The sequence below is a fragment of the Fistularia commersonii genome, chromosome 18 (genome assembly GCF_037954325.1).
Source record: "Fistularia commersonii isolate RoL2024-O1a breed Wild chromosome 18, RoL_Fcom_v1.0, whole genome shotgun sequence".
NCBI classification, from domain to species: domain Eukaryota; kingdom Metazoa; phylum Chordata; class Actinopteri; order Syngnathiformes; family Fistulariidae; genus Fistularia; species Fistularia commersonii.
Genome location: NC_141301.1, coordinates 13,648,369 through 13,674,833, shown reverse-complemented (window position 1 = coordinate 13,674,833; position 26,465 = coordinate 13,648,369). Strand labels below are relative to the sequence as shown.

The window sequence follows — 26,465 nt, the reverse complement described above, 5'->3', positions numbered from 1 at the left end:
CCCGCTGGGCCGCCTGGACGACACGGCTGCGCGCCGGCGCCCCTTTCGCTTGCTTCTACATGCTAACAACATACAGAGAGAACACGGAGTCCCCCGGTCCGGTCCGGGCCTCCCGCGCCGCGGCGTAGGTCGTCCAGCTTTACACCTCTCTCCCGGCGCTTTGACACAGAATTAACACTCGGCTCTGCCAAATGAGACGGTTCCCCCGGCGCCGGGGCAGATTGCGATGTTGTAGCACATAATGAGCCGATGCCACCGCAGCTGTTGAAACCGCTGACGTCTATCGGCTGTAATGCTTTCAGACGGGCCGGAGCAGCCGGACCCGCTATCCCGTTCGTGCGTAACCGGGAATTCTGCGTATTGGGTTCCTCCGGGCAGAATCCTATCAGTTCCTCGGATTTCATACCTTCCACCCCCATCTGGGCTTTTCACGTCACCCTCACGACCTCAGGCTGGAGGAAATCATGTATCGAGTGTTGCCGGGTAAAACGGTCCGGGTCGGAGTTGGAGATCACGCCAGAACCCCCCCCCCCCCGAACGCCGAAAAAAAGGCCGAAATGGAACGAAAGGTGAAGTTGGAATGGTTTTCGCCGAGAGGTCAGAGGGCAGAAAGTACATGGTGTTGGCCGCATCCTCCGCCTCTCACCCCCCCGAGCTGCGCCGCCTCCTCTGGAGTCCGTGGGTCCGTCTCGGGCCCGCGGGGGTTTTTTCACATTCATAAACAAGAGCGGAACCCGGATCCTTGATAAAAACCACCTGTGGCTCACTCACGCTGCTCCAGCCAACTACCCGTCAGGCAGATTGGGAGCTCTTGTAAGAACACAGAGTTGGACAGCAGGGAGTGTTTTCCATTAGAGTATTACTCATGAACACTTAAACATCTCGCCCGTAATTACTGGAGATGTGTGTAGCATGAGAAAAGGTGCGTTCGGGCTTCGACGTGCTTTTTTTTTTTTTTTTTTTTTTAGATGTTCGGAGAAACACGTCGAGTATCGATCCACGTCGCGGTTACATCGTCGGTTATTCATTATCAACACGGCCTAGCCTGCGGTCGGTGTCGCAGGAGGGCCGGAAACCAGTCACTGTCATTACCGCCTCATTTACAGACATTCAGCCGTTCACCCTCTCGTTCTCTCTCATGTTATATTAAATATACTGCTCAAAAAAATAAAGGGAACACTTGAACAACACAATGTAACTCCAAGTCAATCGCACTTGTGTGAAATCATAGTGTCCACTCAGGAAGCAACACAGATTCATTTTGACTTAAGGACATTACATCAAAGTTGGATCAGCCTGGAGTTTGTTTTTACACTTTAATTTTGAGTGTGATTCCTAATCCGGACCTCCATGGGTTGATACAATTGATTTCCATTGATCATTTTTGTGTGATTTTGTTGTCAGCACATTCAACTGTGTAAAGAGCAAAGTATTTCATAAGAATATTTCATTCATTTAGATCTAGGATGTGTTTTTTATGTGTTCCCTTTATTTTTTTGAGCAGTGTATATTAGAGCCATTCACACTCATTTCATGTCCTATAGAGACATTCAACATTCACACCTGTGGATGAATTTAGCGTCTCCTTGGACCTTCTTGCTGTGAACCGCTGCACCGCATCTCCAGCTCTGGTCTTATATCATGAAATTACAAACCAAATTAATGGAATAATACTTTTTATTTCGTAACATTTCACCAACAAATGGGCGAAACACTTGGCAACTGTGAAACACTGAGTGTATCATATGAAACCATGTTATTATGGCCTGATGTCTGCGCACACACTCCCAGTTGTAGCTGGAGGTGTGTTTGGCGAGAGAATGGGCCAGAGGAGGAGCGAAGGGTGGGTGGATTCTTTCCACAGAACACACACACACACACACACACACACACATTAGTGGCAGGACTGGGTCAAACAGATGAGAACTCTGAATTGGAGCGCAGTGAATATCTGACAAACCACGTCATTGACGGATGTCCAAGAATGCTGATATTGTGTGTCTCCATCCTCAAAAACAAAGATGGTATTTTCAAAAATTCACCTCGTATCACAAAAGACGGGGGCAGTAATTCTCGCGTTCTTTCCCCCCCCGCGGGATTAGAAATGACCTCATATCGCGGGCCGACAAGTTTACCGAGGCTGAGGTGAGCGGTTGCTTAGCAACAATGTGAAATATTGGACGGATCGCGGGAGATGGCGACTCAGAGGTAGCGGGCGGTGGCAGCGCCGTTTAACAAGTTGAAGGTTCGTGCCGGCGAACGCTCGGGAATCCGAGGCGGTTTAATTTGATTTAAAGCTCTGAAGCGTCAGCCGCGGCATTTTCCGGAGATCCTTCCCTTCTCCGCTCCCCTCCTGAACTCCGTCTCGCAGGTGGTGACATCCAGGACCTCCGAGGCCCCTGGCTGGAGGTACGGTAATCTCATTTGTACGACAGATGTTGCTCTTAAAAACATCCGTTGACCGGGGGCGTCGAGGCCGTCCCTCCTTTCTCCCCGGGGGTTTCAAAGAGAGGAGCCTTATTGGCGTGAAATCCGCCCCGGTTTGCGCGTACATATTGGCTTACGGCGGGCTTACGGCGCCGCCCAACATCAACACTCTCCTTCGCACGCTCGCGAGGACGCCGTCACGTTCCCGCGCATCAGAAAGGCGAAAAGAGGGAAGAAAACGCATAGAAAGCAACGGCGTATAAAAGGAAACCCCTTGACAAATAAACAGCAGCGTTCCCATGGCGGGGCGGCGCGGCAATGTGTCGGCTGGTTTCCCATGGCTGTGTCTCCCTGCCCCATAGACCTCCGCTCTGTCTCACTGATGGCTCCTGTGATTGCAATCATCCATCTTACTGTCAAAAGACCCCCAAAAAAAAAGAAAAAAACAAAAGGGAAGGGGGGGGCTGCAGGAAAAAGCAAATCACACACACCATCTCGCCCGTTCCCTCGTGTCCGGCAAACAAGATGCCCCGCTGTGAGCCGAGGTAACGCGTGAACCGCCGGCCCTCTTGTTTTGCCGCGGGGGGGGGGGGCGGAGGAAGCGCTTGTGCCCGTGCACGTACAAGAGAGAACATGTGTGGGTGTTCATCTTTGGGTGTCTGCGCCGCGCCGGCCCATTATACTGCATGATCAGTCACCGGAGTGTACATGGGGGAGCGGCGGACATGTCTGATCTCGCAGCTGATCAAAAGCACCAGAGACTCGTTCCCTTGTGGCCGTGCAAGCGGGGCCTCATATCAACACGTCTCTGCTCAGTAGACAGGAAAAACAAGAGAGGAGGGAGGCGGCGGAGGGGAGGAGGGCCGCGGCGGCGGGGAGACAGAAACAGGCGGGCGTAGCACAGATGAAAGGATACATGGACCGGCCAGAAAGGAACACATGACAATGATACACGACCGCGCTTATCGCTCCCTTCTGATGAGCTAATTGAATGGCAAAGGCCAGCCTCCTCTTTTCTGGAGATCCGGGAGAACGCGTTCTCCTCCTACGCCGACCGGGCGAGCTCTTACCGCTCTCAAAAAAGTTGCGGAAATTAAAAAAAAAAAGCGAGAGTTTACCGTGCACAGGTAAATCGTGCATTTGAAAAATTGCCTCTCATCCCTGGTAACCATGACGACAGGAGGTCACGGTGAGAGAGCCGCTTGCGAACAGTCACGCCATGGCGTGGAATAAAGAGGAGACTCGAGGGGGGGGGGACACATAATCAAACCCTTCGTTGTCGCGTTCTTTAATTCGTCATCGATAACAGATTCACAATACACACAGCTGAGAAGCGCAGAAGCACCGCGTTCCTACAAACCTCTGCTCGGAGGAAAAGCAAATACTCCTGAAATATAACAGAAAAAACAACAACATAAAAGTAATCAATCAGCAGGGAAACTGCCACGGTAAATAGTCAATAAAATAAACTAATAACATATAGTTGGCGGGCCGGAATGAAGCGCGGTTTGTTTGTTTGTCACGAAAAACCCGAACCGGGTCGATTCTTCGCCGCTCGATTAAAGTGGATCAAAAAGCGAGAGAGCACCGTTAAAAGGACACGAGTACAGCAGAGACACCTGAGTACTTGGTTCCAGTGAGAGTAACTTCCACCGGGGTCGGGACGCACATTCATACCACGACGCTCGGTTTTTACACTTCCGATAGGCTTTTTTTTGGCAATCGAGACGCCCGATGCGTAAAGCACGGCTTCCTAATGTCTCGGCGACGCCGCGCCGATATTCCAAATGGGTCATGAAATCCCCCCACGATCGAAGGAACTACATCAGGCTGCGTGTTTTCGGACTGCGGGAGGAAACCCACGTAGACTAGAGGAGAACCTGGAGACTCCACACAGAAAGGGTGGGTTTGGATCGCGGACCTTCTCGGAAGCGCTAAACCGCCGCAGCGCCCCGGTTCCGCTCACGCTGCTCTTTATACATCTGTATCTTACATCCATGCCGCTATTTATAATCATCAGAAATGGAACAACTAAACTTCTCAGCTGGTCTTGTGTCCGGAGGAGTCCTGGCGATGGAGACAACAAGGGCGGGCTGATGTTCGGGGACGCGTCCGTCCGGGGTCGGCCATTGAGATGTCGGTCCTTCGGGTCGAGCGAAGGTCCACCGGAGTCGAGGAGAGCCAAAAACCTCTCGGCGTGTTTTGTTTTCCAGATGCGCGTCCTATTCTTTTCCACCCGGCCTTACTTTACTCGGAGCAGATATTCTTGGCGGCTCGTCACGTTGCTGCCTGGGGTTTGACGCGAGCGGAGCACAGGAACTCCAAAGACGAACCTGTTTGACAGACTAACGCGACGTGAACCCCGGGGTTCGCTTAAGGGGCCCGGCGTTCGGGATCTCGCGTCCGCTGCCCCGGGAGCTTCGCTCGGCGAGCCAGGAAACCGATACGTTTACGAAGCGGGCCGTCGTCCGAGGAAATAAAGCACTCTAAACAGGTCTTAAGATAATATGTCAACGCATGGCACAGCGGAACGGCTGCTACGAGGGGTGTTTAGACTGAGACCGGGCCGGAGCGGGGCCTGCCGACGTGGATGAAACGCTCAACGTCTCATACCTGTCTCACAGTGAGATTTCATAATAAAAAATGTAAAAAAAGGCATTAAAAGAACAAGAAAATAAAGAAACATCAGGCGATTCTTCTTCTCAAGAACACCAACAGACAGATATATTTACACAAAATTGGACTTTACTCTAAGACGGAAGCCCGTCTTTGTGTCGGGGCTGGAAGTCGGACCGGCTGGAGGCGTTTGGTCTTCAAGGCGGCGAAGGACAGCAGGTCCGAGACGCTTCCGAATCCAGATCCTTCGGAGTTTTCTGCACGGGAAAAGGAAAGAATGAAACAAGCGCGTGTCGTGGATAAATCATGGCATCTCCTCGATTGCTGCCATTCCTAGCGTTGCCGTTTTTGTTTTTACGTCGGATTAAAACAGCACTACATCTCATCTTGCGGCTACAAAAATGTGATCTAATCCTTTAATCACTTGCACTTTTCCATATCATACTTTTTGGAAAATCCACACATCACCATAGCAGTTTCGACCCCGAGCTGCTTGAATTGATGCCACGCGGCATTAGTTATTGACCGCTGGGTTTCCCAGCCAGCCCAGCGCTTCGACGTATCGTCCGCCTATATGTTTATTTTGGAAGCGCGGCTCGCGGCTCAAACAAAGGGTTTATTTCGTTTTATCGCGCGGTGACACGAGATGCGGACCTGTGATTTACGACCGCGGTCTTTGTGCGACGGCCTGATAATGAGATGCAGCGGGTACGATAAACTTCCTGTATATACGACGGATCTATTGATCTAAAGTGTCTCCTGGCACGATAGCAAGGTTTGAAATCGACTACGGTTGAGACCGGCGAATCTCGATCTCCCGGTTCTCTTAAAAAACAGCCGGAAATGAGTTCGTTAAGTGATTTAATTCCTTGTTTCTCCTCACCGTGAATGCCGATCATGTGCTCCAGGATCAGGACCCTCTCAGCCAGGATCTTGAGGGCCTCCCTGAGCTGCTGCATAGCTTCGCCCTGAACGGCGGCGACATCACATTTACCGTGAGAGATCTCCGGCACGAGGTCAAAAGACGGCGGCGCCGATGTCGCGTTACCTCATTCAAAGCGTCTCCCGGCTCTCCTTTTTGCCCCGGTATCCCCTGCGAAGGCAGCGCACAATAGTCTTGTTATCGCCGCATTGTGTTTGTTTTACGTAACACAACAACCCCCGTCGGTAAGCGGATACTCACAGGTAGGCCCTGCTCGCCTGTTAACCCTGGAGGCCCCTGGTGGGAGGAGAAAAGAAGAAAAAAAACAAAAAAAAGTAGCACGGTCGCTCACAGCCGTATCGTGGCCTCGTCTAATCCGACGCCGCACCGGATTCCCAAATCTTAAATCATGATTGTGAGGGGGGGGGCGGGGGGCGGATCGGGTTTAAAGTGCAGAGGGGGCCCGGAGAGGCTGCCCCGATTAGTGAGGCCCGGCCTCGGACGTGGGAAGGAGGGAGGGGAGGATTAGTCACGGCTTGTGGGAAGTCTTTGAAGAAAAGCCCCGTTCACCTCTGACGGGCTGAAGATTTCACGAGGACCGTTTAAGAACCGCGCGACCGAGAAGCGCTTCGATCGTTAGCGGACGCTAATCCGCCGTCACAATCGAGAAGGCGATCTCACCCTTTCCCCGGGATCACCTCTGGGCCCGGGACCCCCAGGCTGGCCTCGGACGCCTTCCTTGCCCTTGTGTCAGCAAAGAAGAAGGTGAGTTGGCGGTGGGGGGGGGGGGTCACATGTTATTTTTCCCTCCTCTACTGTCCCAAACACTCACGTCTTGTCCCGGCAGGCCTGGAATCCCAGGAGGTCCTGTGGGTCCCGGGGGGCCTGTGGAGAAACTCACCGTCAGAGAATCTGTTGTACAAAGTCTCAGTTGGATTATTTCTCCCCCCCCCCTGCAAGAGCCAACGTGATTTATTTATGAACGTGTTGTTTTCAACGACTTATAAAGTCCTTGTTTCTCATTTTGCGCGGCAGAGAGGAATACAAGTCCTTTCAAACGGCACGGCGATCGCCTGAAAAGTAGATGTAACGTCCCATATGGGGTCGAAAACCACTGGACGCCAGTGGAGACACACAAGCATCCACCCTCTCATTCAACAATACTTATTGTATTTGAATTGGTTTTGATGATTGCATTCGGCATTAATAAAGCCGTCTATCCATCTTTCACTCGCTCATTCAACCTGTCATGGGGAGAAATTCAAGCATTCAGGGCGCCGGAGGTCGCGGAGATCAAGATGTTGAGGTTCTGTTTGGAAGTGACGAGGACGGATAGGATCAGGAACGAGTCCATCAGAGGGACGCCACGTGGTAGATGTTTTGGAGAGAAGGTCAGAGATGGTTGGGTCATGTACAGAGGAGGGAGAGTGAATATATTGGTAGATGGATGCTAAAATTGGCGCTGCCAGGCAGGAGGTCTAGAGGAAGACCAAAGAGAAGATTTATGGACGTAGTGCAAAGGTGTCAAACTCATTTTCACTGCGGGCCACATCAGCATAATGGTTGCCCTCAAAAGGCCACATGTAGCCGCCACTCTTCAACCGCAATAAAGCTAGCTTTCGCTGCCGCCGTGTTTTTGGATGCGGCTTTCGTCAACACGCTCTGCCGCCATCGTAGCTCCGCTTTTAATTCTCGGACAGTTTGTTGTGTTTCTGGAAGGCTAACTTTGGCATACTTAGTTCCGTGTTTGGTGTCGAAATGCTGCCGTAGATTGTACTCCTTTACAACGGACACTGCCTCATAACGCAAAAGCCATACCGCTTTTTCTCCTTGAAACACAAACATATATTCACCTTCCTCAATATCCACATAGTAATATTTTATTCTTTTTTCTCTTTAATTTTATTTATTTTATTATTGTTATTTTGTCATTTTTTATTAAATCATCATTATTATTTACTATTATTAATTTAAATTATTAAATTTATTTTATTATTATTATTTTATTAAAATGTTATTATTTATTTTGCTGTATTTTATTTGATTTATTTACTTTACTCTTGATGTTCACATGTTCACAACTTTGATGTCCCCCCGATTTGCCCCTCGGGTACGAATAACGTTTTTCTGATTCTGATTCCCATCCTTTTTGAAACAGTTTTCCATCCGCATCAACTTTTCTCTTCCTGGACATTTAGGGATCATTTGAATTTTTCAATTCCACTTGTTGAAAAAGGCATCGATGTGGATACACTGCGATTTAATAGCGGGATGCCGTTTCTTTGCGGGTAACATGATCGGCATGAATTGTGGAAAATGTAGTTTATGGTCAACGCACGCGTTTGACTTCTTTATTTTAAGACAATCAGACCTTTTAAGACGTTCCAGCGGGCCACATAAAATGATGTGGCGGGCCACATTTGACCCGCCGCCCTTGAGTTTGACCTCTGACGTAGTGAGAGAGGAAATAAAGTGAGTTAGTGGGAGAGGAAGATACAGAGAATAGGCTTGGATGGAGAAGGTTGAGAAGGGAAAAGCCCAAAGGAGAAGAAGAAGACGTTTGTCAGTCAGATGCAGCTCGGCGTCCGAGGCCTCCTGGTCGTCGTCCGTCACGTGCACGCACCTCCGGTCTCGGTTTTACTCATGCAAACAGCGCGGGCCCGCAAGGTCGGAGCCGCTGGAAGACGAAATATTTGGAAATGCACGGGGGACGGCTTCTAATCTCGTCCGACGAGCGTGCATCCAATCCTTCGGCACACCGCGTCTTCCTCTTAGAGATGTGTGTGAGGTGTGTGTGTGTGTTGCGTCGGTGCTCATACCTGAGGGGCCGAGCGGCCCCGCCGGACCGGGGGGGCCGGCCGAGCTGACGGGGTTCTCCTCTGGGAAGGAAAAACAAGATATTTAAACAGTAAGGTTTTTTTTAAACGCACATTTCACCTCCACGCAGGAGATAATCCAGAGGCGGTGACGGATAATCCGCTGACGGGTTAAAATGAGTTCCTATTCGATCTCTGGATTAAACCTGAGGGAATCCTCTTGGTCTGGAGTTTTTTTTTTTTTCATATTTCTTTCATACTTTGAAACTTTTTCCACGTCGTTAAAGGTGGTTTATGTGTTCCAGCTAAACGAGATTTCATGTAAACCCACTGTATCATGATGGTTTGCCGGAAGAAAAGGCAAAGCAAATTACAAACCACCCGGAGTTCGTCAACCGATGTCTTTGAGCGAACGCGATTTCTTTATCGATTTGTCCGAATCCGAGACGGCAGAAACCCACCGGGGTCGGGCGACGAAAACACAAAGAATCAGAAATAACCCATGAGACATTTATCTGCGGGGATATCCAATCCGCGGATCAACGGAGGTCTCATCAAAAAGGGCCGGTGTGTTTTGATTGAAAACACGGCGGCGTCGGAAGCCGCGCCTCGTTCTCGGCGCGCAGGATGATGTAAAGAAGCGTGAATTTTGTTTGAAACAAAGCCACACTTCCACTTCCTCCTCACTTTTCCATATGCGCCCCGTCTGCCTGGCACGCCGTTCGCAGCTCCAGCCCTCAGAAAAGGGTCTCCAAGAACCCCCCGCTTCCCTCTGGAACTAATTTTCTTGTGTTAGCGTCTCCTCCATCCTGGCTGCCGACCCGAGAAACTCCACATGAGTGGCAGACTATCGCCTCCCTCGTTCCAGCCGGGGCTTTGGCTCTGGGCCTCGGCCTGTTCCCCAAAATGCAGACCGTTGTGCTGACAGCTAACAAATTAGGGTTGATTTACAGCCAGGCTCCCCGAGCCCCGAGCCCAACCCCCCCCCCCTCCGGCTAACGCGGTCCCTCAGACCCAAATCGACATAGTTCCAGAGCCGCAGACACGGTTCTGGGCGCAGCCAGGCGGACCCAGCCGCGCTCCTAATCAGAGCCAGCGATCTTCACGAGGTGTTGATCGCAGCGTGGACGTCTGCTGCCTCCCGGTGGCGAAAAACAAACTTTTCGGAGGGTTTTCTTTTCCCTTTCATAGTCGCGGGATCGAGCAAATGTCCTTCGGGGAGCATTAGTTTAAGCGGGTGAGATGAAAAGCTCCTTTTTTTTTCTTTTTTTTTTTTACGCTTCTGCAATATATTTGATCTTTTATTGAAGCAACGCGGCCGATCTTGTAATGTACAACACGCCGCTCGGCTCGGCTGCCGGCGGTGGCGGTGTTAAATGAGGTTGCTGTAAACAGTGGCCCGACAGCAGCTAAACACGAGGAAACAATTAAGCTAAATGTAAGCCAGCCCGTGTCTGGAAAAGGACCAAAGCTCTCTCCGTTAAGTCATTCACTAAAAGCTAAAGACGCGTTAGCGCTTGGAAACAGAGTCTCCTCCACCTGCGCCTCCTTTTTTTGAATTTATTTTTTTCCACACACGTAAACCCACTTGGCGCGGGTCCACATTCCGCTTGACGACACGGGCGTAAGGCGGCGGCGGCGGCGGCGGGCAGGAACCGACGATGAAAGCGAACCCTGGCATCTTTACAAACCCTCCGAAACAAGCAAACGCTCCAACGGTTTTACAGTTGCTTCAAAATACAACCATGTGTTCGGGATCAGCTCCAATTAGACTCCTCTGGACTTTTGCGTGAGGTCATTTAGTCCGGATTCGAATCGCTCACCGGTGTTGCCCGCTACAAAAGCGTCCCCTCTCGCTTGGGTGGGGCTCTGCCCTGGAGGACCGGGGGGTCCGGGAGGGCCGGGGAGGCCCATTTCACCGGGGACGCCCACGTCGCCCTTTGGTCCTGAAAGAAGAAGAAGAAACGGTTTTCTCCGCAAACCGAGAAGCGGTGTCGTTCTGTTTTAGGTGATGTAATCGCGAGCGGGACCGTGTCCTACCGACGGGTCCGGGGAGGCCGGCGCTTCCTGGTGGACCGGCGGGTCCGGCAGAACCGGGAACCCCTGGAGGTCCCATGGGTCCCTGAGGGCCTCTGCCTCCTGAGCGCCACATCAAGATACAGCCAAAGTTTCAAAGTTTATATCATTTTGTATTCTAGAAGGAAAATATAATGTTGCACCGCTGCACGCTAAAACTAGCTTAGCATGGGATGCTGCAGGGGGGCACGAATAAAAAATTAGCATGAACCGAACACGTATAACACATGATGAAGGATCTCGCGGTAGACACACACACACACACACACACACACTCTCGGAGATCTGTGCGGGTGGGAGAGAGGGGGAGTAGATTTTTAATCTGGCGACGTGTCTGAGCCGAACCAGGACGGCCGGTGATGAGGAGACCTACGTGCGAGCGGACCGTCCTGGGAATACGTTCTGAATAACACCAGGACCACGCCTGTCTTGATGAAGGTTGCTGGAAGGTTCGGGGGTTTCAGATAAAAATCCGCCTCAGTGATTGGCCTTCACATCCCGCAGGGCAAGGCCTAATTTTCTAGATTAAATGATGCATTTGTTTATTTTCTAAATCTTCTAAATTGAATGATGCATTTGTTTATTTTGGGGCATCCTTTAATTATTTTGGTCATGTTTGCAAATTTCTATCAGTGTGCACTGTTTTACTCGAATAAAGTGCAGCGAAGGTCGATTTAAGGGATGGAAACACACGGCCAATCTTCTTCTTCTTCTTCTTCCTCTTTCGGCTTTTCCCGTCAGGAGTCGCCACAGCGAGTCAACTTTCTCCATCCAACCCTGTTCTCTGGATCCTCCTCTCTCACACCAACTACCTTCATATCCTCTCTCACTACGTCCATAAATCTTCTCTTTGGTCTTCCTCGAGACCTCCTGCCCGGCAGCTCCAATTCCAGCATCCGTCTACCAATATATTCTCTACCCCTCCTCTGTGCATGACCCAACCATCTCAGTCTGGCTTCTCTGACCTTCTCTCCAAAACATCTAACATGTGCTGTTCCTCTGATAGACTCATTCCTGATCCTATCCATCCTGGTCACTCCCAAAGAGAACCTCAACATCTTCATCTCTGCGACCTCTAGTTCCGCCTGCTGTCTTTTGGTCATTGTAACAGTTTCTAGTCCAAACATCATCGCTGGTCTCACCACTGTCTTGTACACCTTTCCTTTTATTCTGGCTGAAAGTCTTCTATCACATAGAACCCCTGACACTTTTCTCCACCCATTCCAACCTGCTTGGACCCGTCTCTTCACCTCTTTTCCGCACTCTTCGTTGCTTTGGACTGTTGACCCTAAGTACCTGAAATCCTCCAGCTTCTTGATCTCCATCCCTGTAGCCTCACCGTTCCACCCGAGTTCCTCTCATTCACACACATATATTCTGTCTTGCTGCGACTAACTTTCATTCCTCTCCTTTCCAGAGCATACCTGCACCTCTCTAGATGTTCCTCTACCCGTTGTCTGCTCTCACTACAGATCACGATGTCATACAGGTCTTATTTTATTTGTGATCTGGTGTGGTGGTCACCTGCGGGGAGGTACGACGGCGGTCCGATGGGAGTCGGCCGCGGTCTGTCCACCTCGTTGTCCGCGGAGCCCTCGGCGGAGCGGTTGACCACCGGCGGCCAGGACGCCCTGTCCTCCAACAGCCTCATCTGGAACGACAGCGGCGGTTTTCACACCCTCGGGCAGCGTCCTCGCGCCTTTTCGCATGAGTGACAAGTTACCTTGGACTCGATGGCGCTGATCCTGCTGTCCATGTTGGTGAAACTGGTGCAGTTCATACACTCTGCGGGGGGAAAAAACACAGGATTCCAGGTTACGGGCGAACATTCACCTCCCATTCCTGCACTCCTGATTTGAATCTCCGTCTGACAAAGCGACGCAAACCATGTCAATCAAACCCGATCAGAGCATCTATTCGGAAGGCCTCCTCGGATCAATAGCACAATAGGTCCTATGTTGCTGGATTTCTAGTGACACACACAAACACATGTTGCACACACACATTTTTGAACACACCCTCCAGACAGCAAAACCAAAACCATTCACTGCGTCAGGAGCATGGAAACATAAACCAACCCACTCACACACACACACACACACACACATACATAGAGGAATGCTTTCAGTCACATTGTAATATCTGTCCTGACATTAAAAGCACATTTTCAGACAAAGTTAATCGAATGTGATTTATTTTCCTGAGAAAAGCCACATCCCATTATCATCGCATGGTGAGGCGGGGCGTCGGCCTGTGTTTTCTACGTCGCAAAGAGAATTAAATGACCTAATCCCTGCGCGAACTGACTTCACAGTTACGCAAAATACCATGAGGTTCAGCGCCGTTTTCCTTTCTTTAAAGACAGTTCGCGACAAACGCGCGAGCTTTCCAGCTCTCGGTGCCCGCGGAGAGAACCCACAGCGTCCAGCTGCAGGAAATAGCACCGCAGGCTTTTACCACAGTCGCTGCACGCCTTTGCAGATGGGAATGTTGGTTGATGTGTCAGTGGAACACTTAATTCCTCTCTTGTGACAACAGTGATTTAGCAGATAGGGATCAAATTTGGTAACATTACCCAACGCGCCCAAAAACGGCACCTTAACGACTCCTTAACAGAGTTTACATTTGGACTCCTCGTGGTCTGATTGAAAAACCTCACGTTTGTTCTAAATCTGAGCCCTTTCTCCGGTCCCTGTGGCTCAGGAGGAGTCTGGAATGTCAGCTGTCAGTCCCACAGATGGGACCCACCCACATTGCGGCCATAGCAGGAAAACCTAGCTCCGGGAACAACTGGCGCTCATAAATAACTAACACGACAACAAAAATGAACCGATGAGGTCTGGTCGGCCCGAATCGTCCGCTCCGACCGCGGCACGCAGGATGCCGGCGGCGGCCGCGGAGGTTTCTGCGCCTCAGGAATGGGAAGGACCCGTGTTGTTCTACGCCTATGTGTGTGTACCGTGGCGGCGCGGCCGTACGGGTGTGGCTACTCCGCGGCTGGAGGCTCTCCTTGGAGGAAACAACAATCAACAGCTTGACCCAAAACACATTCCTCGGGCATCGTCTGGCCAAACACGCGGGCTGTTCCCCTGCGTCGCCTGCGCCACGCTTTAAGCAATAAGGAGCCACGGCAGCAGAACACACTACTTATTCGGCCAACAACACTCGTCGTCCAAGCGTTACAAAGTTAAACCGAGTTATATCGAGTTCTCGAAGCGATGCGCTTTTTTTCCGACGAAACTCATCGCTGACTTGTCAAACACATCGGGGTATAAATAGTTTTCCCTGCACACGGACCGGTGTTGTTATTGTCTGGTATCTCCGCCGCAGGTGTCGAGGTATTCGGCGTCAACCAGCGCCTCTCCCGCTGGCCGATCGGTGCCTGGCACCGCGAGCTCTTCGGTCTGACGAAGAGCAAAAAGGTCAAAACATCAGCGGTGTGTTTGCGGTGATGATAATTCATTGGCACCGGGAGCTTTAAATCGTGATCTCGGGGGGCACCGAGGCGCCGCGGTTAGCGCTTCCTCCTCGCAGCAAGAAGGTCCCTGACCGGATTCCGACAGGGAGGCCCTCCTGGGGGCGTCGGAGGGGTTTTTTTTCTCCACTTTCCTCCCGCAGTCCAAAAAAATCCAGGAGGTTCATTGGAGAACGGTTGTGCATCTCTCTATGTGGGCTTGTGACCCGTCCAGGGTGAACCCAGCAGCTCTTACAATGACAGCAGCAGAAAGCGATATAGATACTGAATGAATATAGTTATAAACTGCAAGCATCATTTAAACCACTGGGGTTGTGCAGCATTTTTAAATGGTGTTGGTTTTTACTGTACTCCCAGGTGTAGCGGTTATTCCAACACTGGTGAACAACAAAAGCCTGAACCAGTAGAAGGAAGTGCAAGATCACATTTCAAAGTTGTTGAAACAGGGTATAATCCAGGCGAGTGAGAGCTCATACGCCTGCGGTTGCGGTCCATAAGCGTGATGGTAGCATACGCCTATGCGCGGATTACCGTAAACCGAACCCGAAATCTAAGAAAGACGCATTCCCGCCGCCTCACATCGATGAGTTTTCCATCCATCTTCTGACGCTTATCCTGCACTCGGGGTCCCGGCCGTCATCGGGCGAGAGGCTGGCTTCACCCCGGACTGGTCGCCAGTCAACTGCAGGGCCTCGATGAGAGTTTAGACGCGTTGAAAGGTGCAAAATACTTTTCCGCCGTCGATCTGGCCGATGGAGTGTGAGGAGTGTGATAGGCTGCCTTCGCAACCCCATTTGGGCTTTTTGAGTGTTTGCGGATCCCGATGGTTGTTTGCAACGGTCCTGCTGGTTTCCAAAGTTTAATGCAGGCTATGAATGAGTCCGATTTTTGAGATAATGTTGGTACATCCAGATGACATCTTCCAGCCCCGCCTAGAAAGGCTTGACAGACTGTTGCGGCGACTCGGAAACACTGGTTTTAAGGTAAAAAGGGGAAAGTGTCATTTTCTTCAGAAGGAAGTCAGGTTTCTCGGGATCTCAGCAGATGGGATTGCAACAGATCCCTCAAAGTTGGCTGCCGTTAAGGAATCGCATTAAGGAATGGCTTTTGCAATCCCTCTTGGCTTTGTGTATTTACTACAGACGTTATGTTGATGGACTTTCAAAGATCGCTTCCCCCTTGCATGATGCGGTGAATCAGCGTCGAGATCCGTACAGCTCGGCTGTAAGAACACATCACCGCACCGCTTTTAGGATTCGCAGACTTTACCTGCGCTTTTATTCCGGAGACGGGTGCAAGTGGTCGGCGTGTAGGAGCTATGTAGGAGCGTGAAGTTAAAACTGCTGGCACTGAAGTGGACTATCGTGGAAAAACTCAGCGGATATCTGCTTGGTTCCAAGTTTACAGTAGAAACTGATAATAACCCACTGTGTCACCTTAAGAGCGCAAAAGCTGGTGCCGTTGAACAGAGATGGGTGGCACAGTTGGCTGCTTTTGACTTTTGAGTTCAGTATCGCCCAGGAGGGAGCGACGCCGCGGCCTATTTGATCCTCAGCCGACTGCCGTCCCTCAGAATATATTGGGATTTCACTACCAAGCCATCAGGTCATTGCAGGATAAGCGCTTTAGATAATGAATGAATGCATGAATGAATGAATGGATGAAAATAACAAAATCTGCTGGAAGAACTGGCCTGTTATTGTTTGACAGTATTCCTCACTCTGCAGTTTTAACTGACTCAAATCATTTCCAAGAGTGAGCAGTCACGTTAAATAACGTCCGTAAGCTAAAGAGCAACTCTCACCGCGGATCGGGGTTTGATGTTTAACAGGGGATTTTGCATTCCCGGTGGGAAAGGATCCCAAAGCGAAGTTAGACCGGCACCGCTTCCATGGTTACGTGTGATATTTCCAAACAACAGCACCTCCAGTACGCGCTGCATTGCCGAGGGGTCCGACTCAACGGACGCGGTTCTTCGAGATCGGGGTTGAGAGTGTATTTCTAAGACATATTTTCTTCAAAACAGGTGACGATAGTCCCAAAGAGGAGTCAAAGCAAACAACAACGCAAGCGGAAAGCACTCGAGCCACCCGGGCTCGCTGCTCTCGTCTGAGTGCTTGTTTATTTCGACGACTTTTACTGTGTGACAAACCTCATATCTGTTTTGTTTTATGATCTGTTTAGCAGCCTGTAATTTGAGAGACGAAAGCGCCGGGATCGGCGGGCCTGAGAGGGAGGCTCTCCAGCGCCGATGAGCTAAGCCGTCCGGGCCCCAGACTCAGGGAGCCGTATCTCATCATACTATAAACAGAGACAGCAGGAAAACGCCGGGACTGAATCAATCCGCCATCGCCGCGGATCGCAGCAAAACAGCAGTGTGTTTTCTGAAGGGGGCGGGTGGATTGCCATTTTTGGAATTGGAATTTAATTATGTTGAGTCCGAAAAACCAAACTTCCGCTATGTTTGAGCTCGTGTTTAGAGCGAGACCGCGGCGGACGGATCTGTTTAGATCCGTAATTACACTTGCAACAAAAGACGGGGTTATTTTTCTTGGATTGCACTCAGATCATGGGAAAAATTACAAATTGTCGCCTCTTTGGTGGGAAGCCAAACAAACGAAAAACGACACTTCAGCTCTCCCGGGGAATAAAACGTTTTTTGCACGTTTCATCGCCGCGTGAGGAGTTCTCGTCGAGCGGCTCGCTGGACGCCATCCGACCGCGACGCAGACAGTTGTCGTTGAAACAAACAAAAATAAAAAAAAAACACATCAAACCCATAAACGCGCAATCAAATAAAATAGATAAATCGAATGTGAAATTCGTGAACGTTCGAGGATCGTTGGGATACAAGGGAGCAGACCGGCTGCTGGATCGGCCTTTAATTAAACAACGGCGGGTTCAAGAGAAATATTTAAACTCAGCCACGAACAACAACACTGATGGGTTGGATGAATCGGCGGCACGAGACGGCGCAGGGTTTTCTGGCCGGCGAGTAAGTCGGACAGCTAACGGTCAATTATATCTGCAACATCAGACCAAAGAAAGCATTCTAACTTTCTAACACGCACACACACACACACACACACACACACAAACCTTTACCACAAAACAAACCATGACGCACGCAGCTGTGGATAGTCATTTTCAGAACCACTAAAGACGTGTGTGTGTGTGTGTGTGTGAGTGTGCGAGGGGGACAAAAACTTGATTTATTGAAACATCTCCTCTGACTGTCTAAGGAATCAGTGTTGTGTCCCCACAAACAACCAATGTGTGTGTGTGTGTGTGTGTGTGTGTGTGTGTGTGTGTGTGAAACACAGAAAAAAGTCCAAGAAGAGCTGGCTGCATCCCAGGAGCCTGTTGTGTGTCGGCACCGGCCAGCAAGTGGTCAGCTATTGCTGGCATGAAGAAGAACAGCTGGCACAGACCCACACAAAGACACACAAAGACACACAAATACACGTTCATACTGTCACAAAGTCTTTCACTCACTAAAAAGCACACCCACTTTGACAGAGACTTTTTTTTTTTGGAAAACCAATATGCCTGGAAGTCCACACTGGGACCATTTAGCATTTTTCACTGTGACGCCGGCCGTCAGGCCACACACAAGATCGGCAACGTCAGACTTTGCAACATTTTCAAGTTCAATTACGGGGAAATGAACATTTGAAAAAAAAAAAAAAAAAAAAAAAAAAAAAGGCGGGATCATTCATAGATTATTGATGCGTCATTATCAATAAGGGTCAGTATCAATCAGAGAATTCTCCCTGCTGTGAGGCAATGACAAAGTGAATTATCGCTGTAGGGATCTGAGGAGACTACGGTGAACTCGACGCTACTGCAGTTCCTGTGATTTTACAAGAGGATCTGATGACGTGCAGATGCGGGGAGACTCAAGAGAATCCCTGCTATTTGCAACCGAGCAGCGACGGGATGTCCTCGGGCAAGAACCACGCAAAAGTGTGAAAACGCCATATAAGTAGGGGCTCATTTACCATATTGAAAGTTTGCTAATGAGGTTGTGTCGTTATAATGGATCCACAAAGAGCAGGGATGTTCGTCATTAACTGTCTGGGTGTTTTTATCGGCGCATATCTGCAACATGACTCAAGACAGCTTTGGAATAATGACACGGGAGAAGTACCTTGAGGCATGGCAAGGAAGACGGCGAGGTTTGGCGCGCAGGTGGGCAGTAATTGGGCCGAGTCACCAAATTACAAGGCGAGCCCAAATACCGTAACGCCCCAGGACACGCCGGCACGACCGGGAAGCAGAACACGGATTAAGTAACCGGGAGAAGCAGGAACAGGTGAAAGCCATCAAGACGGGGCAGCTGGGAAGGCGGGGGGTTAAGAGGAGGAACCCAAACAGAGACACCGATATCGAGCGGAAAAGACGGAAAACTGGGAATTGGCGCCATTGGTCGATCAATAGGTCGGGATCGATTACCGCTACTTTCTGACACCCAGATAGAGACTTGTTAAAGAAGCATTGATCTGATTTTTTGCAACACGTTTCTGGTTCGAAGCCAACAGTCTCCATGCCGTCATGGTTTTTCAATTGTTCTTAAGATGGTGCCGAACCCGGAGCACTTTGGGAGGATATTATACTTCCATGTCACTGTGTATTAAGTGAACTTATACACTCTGTCTGAAGATCCTCGAATTACCATCATTTTCGGACTATTGGGCGCACCTGAATATAAGCCGCGGCGGCGGCTAAAAATAACTAAATATATGTACATGTAAAGGCCACTCTTGTCTATAAGCCACAGGTTACCACATTGTAACGTGAGATATTTACATGGAAACCTTTTTTTTACTTTTAAACATACCGGTATAATACTGGAAGTGCTTTTTTCCAAACAGTGCCTGTAACACGGCTGATGAAAAGAAATAATAATAAATAAAACAATGAAAAGTCCATCCATCCATCCATTTTCTATCCCCGCTTTGTCTCTTCCTCCTGCGCATTAAAACCGTTAAAGTCGTCTTCTTCGGTGTCGGAATCGAATAACCTCAGAATTTCATGGTTGTACCACTGGTCCGATGTGACGAGGCTAAATGTTTTTGCGGCGTGAAGCTTGTTAGCCCAAAATAATCCATAAATTAGCTGCATCATTATTTAAGCGTGTGAAAAAAGTAGCGGCTAATAGTCCGGAAATGACTGTACTTCATTGTTGGGTCATTAATGGACAACCTATCAATAACGTTGGTGGGCACAAGAATGGGAAGGCTTTCATTGTTGCTCAACAAACAATCCATTTCCCAAAATTGAAATGCTATATTTGAAAGTACTGTTTAAAACATGCAAAAAAAAGCACATTGCTATTTTCCATCTGCGGGTCTTCTGACGATACTTTGCAGTTTTGCAGAGCAGTACCTCAAGTACATTCTGCATGGGCACACAGAAAGAACTGTTACTAAAGAATTATTTCTTTGTAAAAATGAGATCTCCAGAAACCTCCAGACACCACTAAGTGTTGTGGACCCATATGGCACTTATCAACCACTGAGCCCTTACCAGGAATCTTATTAGGAACTCCAAAACCTGCTCGGCGCTGTAAAAACAGATGCGTGCCCGACCGACGGAGGCTCGTATGGAGAGCTGTCAGTTTGAGGCAGGGGGACCCGATGAGAAACTGTTGAAGGAAATGGGAGGAAGCGTGATGCATCGGGCAGATTGGACCGGGAGCAAGAACAGCTGGGAGATCCCAAAGCTCCCTGCGGGTCAAAGGGTACAGCCTGACCCATATTTGAGCATAAGCAGAGATATAACAGAGACATCTGTCATATCCTGCAGAGGTTGCAGTCTGGAGGAGAACATTTTGGGCACGCTTCTGTTTTGTTATTCTGCCGGAAAGTTGGAAACGGTTAAAGATCGGCTCGCCGAAAGCCAACGGCTGATCAATCTGTCGCTGACGGTGCCGATACGGATCACCTGACGCGTGCAATCGGTAACTCATGTGGCTTTAACTCTGCACGGCAAGAACTCAAACACACGAGCGCCCTCCTCCAGGATCTGATGTATTTCTGAGTGATGTTGTTGCGCAGTGATACATCGGGCGGCGATTTTTTTAGCGGGTGCCGGGGAAATTCGCAACCGGGTGCGAGGCTCGCAGACCATTAGCGGCCCGTTACGGGATTTAGCTCTAATCCACGCTCCCGGCCTTCACCTGGCGACTACGGGAACGAGATCACGGCCGAAAGCCGCCAATTCGATGAGTTCACGGCGGGGGAGGGGAGGGGAGGGGGCCCGCATACGAAGAGCAGATGAAGTTCCACTCGCATCCGGAACATGATGGGATTATATTTGGTAAGCCGGCCCGGGGACACCTCGGGTCCCCCGGAGTGAGGTAAAGGCGGAGGCATCTGGGTTGCCTTAAAGAACTTGCTGCCTCTGTGGCGTCACGCCACGAAGCTGCAGGAAATAACAAGGGCAGAGAGATTGGTAAAAGTAAAGCAACGAGATCAGGCCGGATGATAAAACAGAAAAACTTGATATTTGAAGTATTTTCAAAGGAAATAATCAGGCTGATGTCCAAGATAATCCCCCAAACAATAGGTTTCATCCAGTCACTTCCTTTGAGTCTGGCTGAGTAGATACTCAACATCACTGGATAACACATTAACCCACTTTTATCTCTTATCTGTTAACTTGGCTGTAAAAACATCCTGTTAATGTGGAACCGGCATAACTTTTTTTTTTTTTTTTAGCTTTTGCATGCAATCAAAGGTTACTTCTCTTCACGGGGGATGTTCCCGGTCTCCTCCGCAGACGTTAGCCATACGCCTTATTAATCCAGTCATGTGTTCGGCTGTGACGGCGGGGAAATGATGAACGCGTTTCTGCCCGACGCGTTCCATGCCGTCATGTCTTAGCACGGGGGCCGGCGAAAGCAAAAATGTAAATCTTTCAATGTAAACTGTACACAGCCGGCGAAAAAACCCGAGAGGCACGAAAATATCGAGGAACCGAAGCGCAAAGAAAACACGTCCAGCAGAAGACATCCACTTTCCATTAGCGGGCGCATAAAAATTCAAGCGGCGCAGCTACCTCAGGCACGACCTCCAGTTATTTTAAGGCCAAGGGGAGAATAAGAGTGAAAAGCTCATTTCTGAGCGTTTCCAAAGACTCAGACCAAATGGCGGCGACGCGGCGTTACCAGCCGAAACAGAAAATACAGGAAATGTTGTTTCTTGGATGAATATTAAAAGCTACAATTGCATCATTTCAGCTATTAGCATGTAACTGTTATTACTAATAACAGATTCCTTGTGTCCGTCCCTCCCAACCCTCACACTCTTGCTTTCTATCTCAACCCCTCTCTTTATATCCCGTCCGGTCGAGGCAGAAGGCCGCCGGTAAAAGGCAGCGTTTCCACATCGCTGTAGCCGAACGCTCGCTTATGGGGGAACCGTTTGGTTTTTGCAGATCATCTTGAAGAGCGTGGTCCAGACCGGCTCGACATGGAAATAGTCATCAGACAGCTGTGTTGTTATTTGGCGCCGTACACGTCGAGTCTGACTTGACTTGCAAATTCAAGCACTGTGAAGAAGTCTTTAAAAATACAAAAAAAATTCTCACCCTCCTCTCCATAAAGCATCAATTTTAACATGCCTGGGGAGGATTTCTAAGCTGGTATGATGGTATTGTGTGGGCCAATGACTCACTTCTTTTTCCTTCCCTTGCATTCAGACACACACACACACACACAGCGTCCGCACAGCTCGTCCGATGTCTCGGAGAGCAGACCCTGCATTTGCACCGTGAGATGTGTTTCTGAGCTGTCGGAGCAAAGAAAAGGCTACTTAGATCTCGGCAGCCAAGAAGAAAAAAAAAAAAAAAATGAAAAGGCCTTCAGAATTTAGAGGATACAAACACGAGCATGTGTTAAGGTGAGGGGAACAAACGTCTCCCCGGCTTATATTGGCTAAAGTCTGAACTAGCTGTCTTTATGTGCCCTCCCTCGACATCTCTGAGGGCCTCGGGGGCCTCTGAAGTGGAGCCAGACCCCCATCAAACTAAAACCAGAGATGATGTCATCTCCATTGGATAGGGCTGTCCTCTCTGGCTCTGCTAAAACAGCTGGCTCAAAGCCCCCAGAGCGGCAGTTTCCTGCTGCACACATGAAACACGCGGACACGGTGCCTGGGATGAAGACTCCGGTGATAAATGTGCAAACACACACACACACACAGATATTTGAGAACCAAAATGAAGCGTTTTCTCATGACATCTTCTAGCTCGGCGAGAAAAAAAAAAAAAAAAAAAATCCTTCACATACTACGGGGAAACGGTGATTAATAGACAAAAAAAAGGAAAAAGCGCATATTAAGAAGTGTGCAACTGGTACTGGTAGGAAATGTAGTCAGCTTAGCATGGGGGTGTGAGATGTGAAGCATGAGGTGTGAAGGAAAGGGTGGGACGTCTTTGTGACCGACCAGTTCGGCGTGAACCCCGCTTTTCCTCCAGGGAGAGGCTCCGGCGACCCCGAATGCGGGATTCGATAATGAATGAATGGATGAATTTGGGCAGAAATAAAGCAATAGCATTTTGGACGGTCCACTGCACGAGATGTCACGCCATCAACAAAGGTTCACGGTGGAAAAGGATTCTCTCTGATTTCCAGGCCCGACCTTCAACCCCACTTGGGGACAAAGTTAAAAATATATATATATATATAAAACAATCATGGTCTCCGCTTATATAGCACTTACATCATCTTGCTGTTTCAATGCGCTTCACACTGAATTACATTCTCACTCCCAGATATTCACAGGTGCCGGCAAGACCGAAGGGAGCTACTTTGCCCAAGGACACTTCGGCGTGCAGCCAGGAGGCGCCGGAGATCGAACCGCCACCCTTCCCGCCGGATGGACGCCCCGCTCTACCAGCGGAGACGCAACATGTGTTTTTGTCATAAGAGCGACCTCAAGTCACAAGCGCAATTTTAAAAGCTCTCCAAAGAGCATGGAGAACATGGTGCATCATTTAGTGGTAAAAAAAAAAAAAAAAAAGCAGATATTATGGCCGTCCACTGGAGGGCATTGAAGTTGCGATTCTTCTGCGGGCGGGGGAACTGACGAGAACAGAAGGGTCGGCTTTTGTTTTCCCTACGTGCGGTTTCAACGTGGTCACGTCGATCACAAAGACCTGGCGAGGGGGAAGAGTCACGCTCGTGAATCCCGCCGAGGCCGCTTTCCCACGGAAAACGGCCGCTCCGCCGCCGCCGGAGCAGCTCGCGGCAGCTGGAGGAATCGGCTGGCAGCGACACCTCTCCTCTCGTCTCCTCCTCCAGCTGCCTCGCCATTTCCAACACCTTGTTCACAGAACGGCGGCCCTCCGCCCGCCGGCCCCCCTCCTCCTCCCTCCTCTTGCTGACACACTGACCCTGAACCTCCTCGGAGTGCGAAGCAGACTGTCAGTGACATCAGCCCTCCGCCTCAAACGTCTCCTTCCAGGGCCGAACTCCGAGCTCCGTCCCCCATATGGACGCGATTTCCCTTTACGCTCCGCGGCCGTTCGAAGTGTGCAAATACATTTCGGTAAATCTTAAGTAAACAGGCAAATTACGTCTTCACGCTCTCGCGGCCGCTTTGGTCTCGAGCGAACCGTAATCTCCGGCATTACCGACTCAGCGGATGCAGATGCCTTAATCTCTGTGTGAAATAATATCCAGCGCGGAGCGAATAATTGTTAGCAAAATCTTTGTAATAATGTCTGCGTTTATTACGTTGTCATTAACGTCTGTTTTCTTAGCCGATGGTAAATCCTGGCGCTTCCAAGTACAACAATTAATTATCTTGAGGGATGGAACTCTCCGGCTTAGAGGCTATCAAGACCAGTAAACCGAATTTTCTCATTACGCCGATCAGACTCATTTGGACGGGACATGCCTGCGGTTTAATGAATGTTTGCGTAACCCAAACAAAACGTCGCATGTTTATTGAAGTACTTTTAATAGAATTCGGCCCGAACCGAATACCAGCCCGTAGGCGTCCTATCCCACCTTGCATAAACGGCGGTACGTGTTTAAAGTACATGTTTGTCTGCGTGGTAAACATACATGTGCGTAAACCAGACCTCAGGAAGCCCGACATTAGAACTCGACCCGCCGCTCCACAGCTTCTCCAGCCTGCCTGCGGCGGCTCGGCCGCGGGTGAAAACTCCGCTCTCGACTGAGCTCAGAGTCTGCGGTCTGCGGCGTCCAAGAACAGCACTCCCCGTCACCGAAACCACGCAACCTCCCACTTTACGGGCTGCCGGGCTGGACGGCCCTCTGGCTTGTTTTTCTTCCTTTTTTTTTTTCATTTATTTATTTTCTTTAACGTTCATTCTTTAGACTCTGATAGCCCTGATGATATCCTGAGCGACAAGCTAAACTGCAACTGCGATCTCAACCTTCTGCAGAGGATTGTGCATGCACACGTGCGTGTGTGTGTGTGTGTGTGTGTGTGTGTGAGAGATTGTTCGAAACCACAGCGTACAGGATCTCTTTGACTCCTCACTACGGTGTTTGTTGCCAAAAGTAAATCAAAACAGGCTAAATTCGGAGTTGCGGCGGTATGAGGAGGCTCCGCTCCGACACAGAAGCACAATTAGCTAACAAATATGAAGGTGAAGGGTGAAGGCGGCGAAACAATGCGGATGAATTTGCACGAAACGCCTTAGACCTCAACAAAGCTCACCTTCAGCCTTGTTTCTCTTCATCCGGTGTTCTGAGAAGGTGGCGCCGCAGCAGAGAGGAGAACAGAGAACGTTTAAAAAGAGAGGATATATATAAAATAAAACTCACCTTCGCGACACTCGTCTCCCACGAAGCCGGGGCAGCACCTCCACTCCAGCGCGGTCACCTGCTTGTACGTGACCTTGAAGGACGGCCTGATGAGGGTCCTGTAGCTGGACAAAACAAAAACAAAAAAAGCATGGGTTGGGTGACTACGAGGAGGCAGAGATGGGCGAAGGGGCTCCATCGCGACCGAGGCTGATATTTATGCAGATATGGAAACACGGCGGGCCTGGTTGAGAGCGGGTATCTGAGCTGGCCTGCTGCTCCAAACTCCGAGACATCAGCATCCATGACACAACGGGGGACGGGTGAAGGGTGTGGGGTGAGTCTGGAAGCTACCTGACGACATTGTTGCACGGTCCGGGCCACCGGCAGCCCTGGATCACCCTCTGCACCGCGGTCTCCGTGCCGTTGTGCACCTGGCAGGTCACGGTCTTGGAGACGGTATACTGGCACCAGTTCCTGGGAGACACAACGAGCTCTGTCGGTGGTTTCCGGGCGATTCCGCAGACCGTACCTGCGTGTAAGGGGGACTCACCTGAGCTGGGTGCGGGTGGTGGTTCCCGGCGGTCCGGTAATACCGGTTTGCTCCGACTTGATGCGTTGCCGCTGCACGGTGATGCCCGGGATGCGGTAGACGAAGCCCGTTCCGTGCGAGAGAGCCGCGGAGCAAATCCACAGGCAGAGCGCGTACACGAGGGGTAAAGCCATCGTATCCTGGCTTCGGAGGACACGCAGATGCGGACAAATCACAAAAAAAAAAGAAAAATGTATTTTTTGGGGGGTTATATCGTCCTGGGACAGCGGGGAGCGCGAAGGGAGGACGCCGGGCTGCAGGACCGGGGCTGCGCTGGAGGACGGACGGGTCACTCCCTCTCCACGGACGAACTGTCCGTCACGGGATCCTCGGGTGACTGAGCCACGCAGTCTCCCGCCCGCCCGCAGAGCCGTGCGGTTTTCTGACGTCCGACATCGGGAGTCAAATATCCGCGGTGCGCGGAAGGCGCGCCGAGTGTGAGGGCTGGGAATGGAGCGCGTAAAAGCGCATCTGGTCCTCATAGAAAAGCCATCAAAACCAGCCGTCCTATATAAACCATCAACTTAATGTCGCATCCAATTGTGGAATTCCAACTTACTGACCTGCAACCTCCCCCTCCCCTCTTAATTATGTCCTGTTTATCTCAATTGATGCCACGATGGACTGCAGACACGACAGGAAGTGCTTTCGGGTCCACGTAAGCGCTGATAGAGACAGATATCAGATGTGACAGCGGGGGTTTGGCTCCACCAAACGACTCTGGGGTTAAAAGTAGCCTCTGCGGTCGTGTTGTGGCA

The 26,465-nt window shown here is 50.2% G+C and overlaps 1 protein-coding gene across 1 annotated transcript; it reads right to left on the bottom strand.

Annotated features, from left to right (window-relative positions):
• Positions 1-3,699: 3,699 nt before the first annotated feature.
• col26a1 (collagen, type XXVI, alpha 1) lies at positions 3,700-26,433 on the bottom strand. The gene is made up of 14 exons (XM_086164055.1): positions 25,669-26,433; positions 25,470-25,592; positions 25,137-25,240; positions 12,581-12,642; positions 12,382-12,508; positions 10,822-10,920; positions 10,605-10,727; positions 8,785-8,844; positions 6,798-6,850; positions 6,647-6,709; positions 6,227-6,262; positions 6,092-6,136; positions 5,927-6,011; positions 3,700-5,300 (listed from the first exon to the last, which is right to left on the bottom strand). Exons 1-14 carry the CDS (start codon positions 26,187-26,189, stop codon positions 5,173-5,175), a joined length of 1,629 nt encoding a protein of 542 aa, XP_086020181.1. The 5' UTR covers positions 26,190-26,433; the 3' UTR covers positions 3,700-5,172.
• Positions 26,434-26,465: the final 32 nt, after the last annotated feature.